This window comes from Triticum aestivum, chromosome 4D (genome assembly GCF_018294505.1).
Source record: "Triticum aestivum cultivar Chinese Spring chromosome 4D, IWGSC CS RefSeq v2.1, whole genome shotgun sequence".
NCBI lineage: Eukaryota > Viridiplantae > Streptophyta > Magnoliopsida > Poales > Poaceae > Triticum > Triticum aestivum.
This window is the reverse complement of record NC_057805.1, coordinates 96,927,431-96,934,585: the sequence shown is the minus strand read 5'-3', so window position 1 is coordinate 96,934,585 and position 7,155 is coordinate 96,927,431. Positions and strand designations below refer to the sequence as shown.

At 44.1% G+C, this 7,155-nt stretch overlaps 1 protein-coding gene across 1 annotated transcript; it reads right to left on the bottom strand.

The window, feature by feature from the left end:
• Positions 1-369: 369 nt before the first annotated feature.
• LOC123096458 (signal recognition particle 54 kDa protein, chloroplastic) lies at positions 370-4,428 on the bottom strand. Its single transcript, XM_044518202.1, has 15 exons — positions 4,211-4,428; positions 4,015-4,120; positions 3,866-3,933; positions 3,673-3,774; positions 3,152-3,304; positions 2,988-3,065; positions 2,676-2,801; positions 2,466-2,568; positions 2,071-2,171; positions 1,494-1,631; positions 1,272-1,415; positions 1,112-1,187; positions 933-1,018; positions 701-829; positions 370-606 (listed from the first exon to the last, which is right to left on the bottom strand). The coding sequence occupies exons 1-15, from the start codon at positions 4,370-4,372 to the stop codon at positions 514-516; spliced, it is 1,665 nt and encodes a 554-aa protein (XP_044374137.1). The 5' UTR covers positions 4,373-4,428; the 3' UTR covers positions 370-513.
• Positions 4,429-7,155: the final 2,727 nt, after the last annotated feature.

The window sequence follows — 7,155 nt, the reverse complement described above, 5'->3', positions numbered from 1 at the left end:
TTCGACGTGCTACTGACACTCTGTTCAAATGGTCTGGTTACTTGCAGCTATGGCGGCGGCTTAGCCGCCCCCGAGAGAGAAACGCCATCACCTCCATCATCGCCCAGATTCGCTCAACGGCGCTCCGGTTGGCTCCACCGCTCCCCCCTCCACCGCCGGAGCCGGATTAGATCCTCTACACCTCGCCGCCGCCGCCGTTATGTTCGTTGTGTGAGTTGTGCTGTGATGTTGGGCGTGTTGTGCTGTGCCCATAGCTGAACCTGGGTTTCGTCTGTGTGCTTGTTTGTCGGACCTGCTTGTGGTGGTGGTGGTGTGTGTGCGTGTGTTTGTATGCTTGGTCTGTGCTACTTTGTGCTCGGTGGTGCTTTATTTATAAAGCGGGGCGAAAGCCTTTTTGGGTAAGCACGGCATGCCAAAATGTACAGGAAATATTACACCATGCAGCAAGACCCGTATCTACATGCCAATCCACAACTCTTCCAGTGAAAAATTCCAGCTCCAGGGCACATCAACTCAAGACCTACTGGCGCCACCCACTGCATCCAGCTCCCTCTGCCGCGGCGGCTCGCTCCGCCGTCTCCTCCGCCGTGCGGTGCCAGGAGGTGCCTGAACGATAACAATCCACGCAACTGTAAGTTTTCCAGGCAAGAAAATTAACAGGAGGAAACCTCATTCACACTGCCAGAGGCGTCGTCCTTGCCTTCTCGTCAGCATTGAGCGAGTCCATGAGATCTCCCATTCCTGCAATTGCTTCTTGCCCTTGCATCATACCCATCAATTTCTTCATCTGCGCGCGCATTTGGAAGAGCTGCGCAACCAGTTGGCTCACCTAATAGTGGAAAATGGCAGTGCCTGTTAAGCTCCATGGAGGGGAATGCCAATATGCTGAATAAGTGAAACATTGTGATACGATGATAACAGTAGGACCAAACCTCTTGTTCTGTTTTCTCGGACTCCTCTGCTACCCTAATCCTCCTCTCGCGTGATTCGGCCAGTAACTCGGGTTTTTCCCTTTCCTCTGCAAAGTGTAAGGGTTAAATGCAAGGACATAAGGAGCCATCACCATTACTACAATCTTCATATGTTTAGCGGAAGTTCAGGAGGAATGTACCGGCTGTCATTGCATTGATCATCGACTCTACGAATGCAAGCCTTTTCTCAGCTTCCCGGATTTGTGCAGGAGTAACCTATTTAAAACGAGAAGTGTTGTCATGCTCTGGCAATTATTTCATCAGTTTTAAGGAATGAATCAATCCCACAGGTTCATGTACCTTGTTCATGCCTGGAATCATTCCGATTACACGGCTCATGGATCCCATTTTGGCAACATTTTGTGTCTGCTTTAAAAAGTCATTGAAGTCAAATTTCGCACTCATGATCTTCTTCTGCAGTTCCATGGTATCCTCTTGGCGAACCTATTTGCAGCATATAGAAACCATCAAAATATTGCTTCAGACAAGACCAGAAGAGCAGTCTTACAGGAAACTACTTACGACTTCTTGTGCTTTTTCAACAAATGAAAGGACATCTCCCATTCCCAAAACACGTTGTGCCATGCGGTCGGGATAGAAAAGCTCAAGGTCCTCCATTCGCTCTCCTCGCCCTACAAACTTGATGGGCTTTCCAGACACCTGCATAGAGGATTAAGTGATAGGTAGTGATGGTGTTACATATACCAGCAGAAGAAAGGGAAAAAAATTATCACAATACTTGCACCTCACAGGTTAAGGTTTTTGGATTGAGTGAAATATGTTTGCAAATAGGCAGTCTGGTTACAAGTGAAGAAGATAATATATACAGTGGAACACTAATGCACACAGAGCAAAAATTAGGCCAGTAATAAATCTAGCATCTGCAACTGCCGAACCAGCCATGTACTGATCGACAATTAGTGAAAGGAGCAGGCAAATCCATAAAACCAATAAGTCTATTTCAAAAGGAATTCACAGCTCGGGTCAATATATATAGACAATAATCCGCTCCAAATATCAACTTATAGTAAAAGCATGATGTGGGAGATCCTAAACATTTGCGTATATGATGGCGACAAAAGTTTCTGGCAAGTATAACCTCTTTAACACTAAGTGCTGCTCCACCCCTGGAATCACCATCCAATTTAGTCAATATAGCACCGGATATACCAATTTCAATATTGAAGGTTGTGACCAATGCTGCACAAAATAAAGGAAGTAGTGTAAGTTGTTACAACTCTAATGCTGCACAAAAAAAAGGAAAAAGTGTAACAACTATGAACACATTATTTTGTGCAGCATTAGAGTTGAAAGTGCTCTTTAAAGCATCCAAAATTATATAGAATTAGCAGAAAACTTCCGGCTCTATGAACACATTAGGAACAACAACAGTATTATAGAATTTGTCAGATAGTCAGATTTCAGACCTGTAGCTGATTTCCTAAATGTTTATGAATGACATTGGAATAGTAACAACAAGAAACAGACAGATACCTGCAGCTTCCTGGCCAGTCATGGCATCAACAACAAGCAAAATCTCTGTAGGATTAACTGCCTTCTTTACTTCTTTCAATTCAACCATCATTGTTTTATCAATCTGAATGTCAGAAAGATGATCAGGTACCACCAATGGTGACAGTTCTATCAGGCAGTAGTTTACGATAAGTAAACTGGAAATGTAAAGGAAATACAGAGAAGTCTGACCTGCAGTCTGCCAGCAGTATCCACTACGATCGCATCAATATTATTTCTTTTCGCCTCTTCCACGGCATTCTTGGTTATTTCTGCAGGTTTGACCGCGGTTCCTTCTGAGTAAACTGGCACACCCACCTGTGAATGCCCTTTTTTAGCCAGGCCCAAACTGTAGTATTGCATTCAGAAAGCAAACGCAACTTGGTAGCTTTAACCTTTCAGTTTCGAAACAACCCGACCGCACATTGATTTCATATAAGCAGTTAAGTGTTGCAGCTGTACACACTACATCTTACATAAAGGGTAAGTTCATCAAAGAAGTACCTGTTCACCCAGTACAGTGAGTTGATCAATGGCAGCAGGCCTGTAAACATCTGCAGCGACCAGCATACAACTCTTCCCCTGTAACCTAACTCTGGTATAAGTATCTACAGGTTATCGTGTATTGACGCCCTAAGATTGTCGAAAATAAAGGCCAAGGAAAGCACCAGTTTCTTCAGATAGAATGCAAGTTTTGCACAAACAGTAGTCTTCCCAACACCTTGCAGACCTGCCAGTAGGATGACCGTTGGGCCACTTTTTGCGAACACCAAGTCTGATACCTCTCCACCCATCAGTTGAACAAGTTCATCATGCACAATCTAGCAAACCGATTAATAAGTTAGTTTGAAAAGAACTCACCATATCAATGAAGCATAAGATACTATCGTCCCATTCTCATTATAGTGAAATTCTTTAAGCGTGTTACAGCATTTTACTTGCTAGTGTGTTCCTTTATCCCTCAGGAGAGGAAAGAACCATTCAGTTAGGAAATTATGAGTTACTTAACTGTAGATAGAAGCAAAGTCAAATATATGAAATCATTATTGCAAACGAACTCCGGTGGTTCATTTAACTCCTTAACGGCATCACATGACATACCTTTTCAGTTTTTTAGTTAACAAAGTATCCAGCATGCGTTTACTAGTGTAGACAACATAATGCTTTGCCAGACGAACACACAAAATACCTTGACTAATTGCTGCTCGGGTCGGATTCCTCGGATAACATCTGAACCTAAAGCCTTCTCGCTCACAGACGACACGAACCGTCTGACAACCGGCAAACTAACCTGCAGAGTGCAGAGAGCAAAAGTAACAGCCATTACACGAAGTGCTCATATTCAAAGACAGAAATGAACACTGACGCAAAACTACACCTACATCTGCTTCCAGAAGTGCTCTTCTGATGTCCCGCATCGGCTCCACAATGGTTTCCTTCGTCAGCACATCTTAAATCACAAGAGCATTGCAACCATCAAATCTGTTTCTGTACACTGCAGTACGCTGGGAGAGAGCTAGTGGTCACTCACCGACGCCACGCAACTTGTTCCACGCGGACTCGAGCCCGGTGGTGAGCTGCCCGAACGTCTCTGCCCGCACCACCAGCCCGCTCCCCCTCCGACGCCGCCTCCACCCCTGAATTCCCAACAGAGAGAAGGTCAGCGAAACAAATAATAACGCGAACATTTACGATTCCGTCGGAAGAACCAAGAAAGCGGGGCGGACCGAGGATAAGCGACGTGAGGCCAGGCTCTGGGCAACGCGGGGGCGGGAAATGCGGACGGGGTAATGCCGGAGGTGGGGGTGGGAGATAGTCGCCCTCGCCGGCGAGCGGCGGGCCGCGGCGGCAGGGGACGAGGAGAGCGTGAGTGTAGTGGTGGCCTCCATTTCCGGGGAGTGAGGGAACCACCGGGGAGGATAAGAGGAGAGGTGGCCATTTTGGTTGCCCGAGTTCTGGAGGCTGCAGGTGGGCCTCAGTTTATTTTAATTTTAACAACGTTTTTCCATCTTATAAAAAAGTTATAATAGAATTTTTTAGGGAAATAACGTACTAGTGTCAAAAACGCTCTTATATTATGGGACAGAGAAAATAGTTTTTATTGCTCAACAAAGTTCATAGAAACTGTTTCTTCAGGAGCCAAACATGTCTACCAATATCTAATCTAAAGATAATAAAGATAATTTAGCTAGACTATCTACTTCAAATTTTCTCCTACTTTTATGAATGAAACTACAAGCTTCAAAATGTCCTACTCGAGCATTGATCTTCTTTTGTGATTGCTCCATAGACCCTGCTTGAGTTCTCAGAAGAGTTTTTATAACTATAGCACAATTAGAGAAGATAAGGACTCGTCTAAGCAGTAGTTGCGCCTTTACTCGCTCGAATTAGAGGAAAAAGGGAATATGCAGCAGCAACAACTTTTCTTTCGATATTAAGCAGGAAATGCGACAGGTACACTCTAATGTATACATCCTTTAAGAAAAGAAATTCTTCTCGTATTCTGCTGGATCATGGCCTTACCACTAGGTCCCCGATGGCCAGCGGGGGATTCAGTATAGCAGCTAACATTCATTTGCGCTTTGCGTTCCCGTTGGCCTGGACAAGATCTTAAACTAGCGGCAACGCTTCTCTGCAGGCAAGGACTTCAAAAGCAGGGGCGTGACTGATAGATCTGAAAGTAATAGAGGAAGATCTAGGGTAAACACCATTTTCGTCCCCGCAAACCGATGCGACCACAACTCTGTTTTCTTGTCTAGATACTAGACCTTCAACATTACACTTTGCAAAACCATGTGGAGGCATGATCCAAGGGAGGCAACTAGTGTGACGTGTAATCGGAGCCACCTTTGGATCCTTCTTTGCAATTGTGTCCAAATCGGCAATAAAACTTTGAACGAATAGACGTGTAAACAAAGGATTGGAGCTTGTTTTCGTGGATAGATTTTTGGTGCGCGCTCCAAATAACCCAGAGCGTCACCACCATTTTAATGTAATATGTATGTGATAATGAACTTCTCAACATGAACAACCAATGCCTCGCATAATTTTCTATCATCCCTGTCATATGTTCCACCATCCCATACACACTTAGACATGAAACACTCGAGTAGAGAGCGCGACCATTGGTCCATTGGACCACATAAGGTGCAATAGGATATGTTCGTCATATGTTTGTGCTCGAGAACATAGGAAGTCGCAAGGAGTGCTAAGGTAAACGCCACATGAAGACCTTAATTTTACAGGGCACCGGGAATTCCACAAAATCAGTCCAGTTCTTCCCCTCCACAGAAGATGAAGATGGGCATGTTGTGTGGTCTAACCATCCCTCGCGGTTGAAATTGGTTCAGATCAGCGTGTCAAAGTGGAATGTATATTGAAGACCCTTTTTTCATGCGCCTGCGGCCAAAAATCTGAAATATTGTGTGTGCACAGAGGATTCCCAATAATAGCATAAGCATTCGTGGCCTCAAAAGTGTTCTCAATCAGCTCCTATCTCCGGTTTGTTTAAGTTTCATCAATAAGTTCTTTCGGTAAGAACACGTTGGCAGTAAGTGATGACGTGATTGGCCTCATCGAACCCTCTCTCGGCAGCCAATTGTGTCCCCAAATCTCAATAGTTGCACCGTATCCAATCCTTCTAATTAAACCTTGTGCAAGAACATCTCACCCTTCAATAATGAACCCCCATATTTGTGAGGGGTGGGAGCCCACCATTGCTACGAGCAACGAGGACTCAGGGAAATAAACCGCCTTCAGTATTCTGGCACTCAACGAATTTAGCTCCCGAATAATTCTCCATGTCCCATGAGCTAGCAATGCGAGGTTGTAGAGTTCTAGGTCTCGGAAACCTAAACCTCCATAGATTTTGGTCCTGCCGTCACCTCCCAGGAAGCCCAAGCAACCTTGTGTTGTCCGCCTCTGCACCCCACTAGAATTTATTTATCATCTTGTTCATGTATCTACTATATCTAAATAGCTAGCCCCCACTACTAGGAATCCTCTCGCTTCTCCTTAAGCCACATCACCCAAATTAATTTAGCCCTTGGATATACTAGATCAATCAATAATATCCATCCGATCTACACACTGAGAGCTGCTGCACCCACCATATGTGGTAACTGATGCATGCATGCAAATGCACGCAGTAAGTACCTCCTACGAGTGTTTTAATCAAAAAAAAATTGACGCATGCATGCAGGTTTTAGCCTCATACGTGAGTGCTCTATATGGAAGAAAAGCGAGTAGTGCATGCATATTTTATGTTGTTTTCGTCTAACTTTGAACATGTCTTCATTTATTTATTTATTTGTAAAATGCTGATAAACAAATTATCTTACTATATTACTATAGGAGAAATTGTAAAGACAGTAGCTACATGATTAGTTTCGCATAATTTTTATTGCATGTAAAATTCCGCCGCAACGCGCGTGGCATCGTCTAGTTCACATAGTCCTCGTGGCAATTTAAAGCATCCCATAGAGTACACTGTTGGAGCTAATGTTGGAAATACTAGATGATACCCCGCGCATTGCAGTGGAAATTTGTGGATAAGAGTTGATGCAATAATAAATTTTGAAGATCATGAAAGTAAACATATATGCTTCTTAGCTGGCTTGACCGCCCTAGAGCTTGGCTCTTGTATGTTGCATGCTTGCTATGTACCTGTTGT

Coding starts and splice junctions, on each gene's coding strand:
- LOC123096458 (XM_044518202.1), bottom strand. CDS start 4,372: ATGGAGGCCACCACTACACTCACGCTCTCCTCGTCCCCTGCCGCCGCG. Junction 4,121..4,210: donor CCTCACGTCGCTTATCCTCG/GTCCGCCCCGCT, acceptor TTGGGAATTCAG/GGGTGGAGGCGGCGTCGGAG. Junction 1,632..2,070: donor CAGCACTTAGTGTTAAAGAG/GTTATACTTGCC, acceptor TCCTCTATGCAG/GTGTCTGGAAAGCCCATCAA.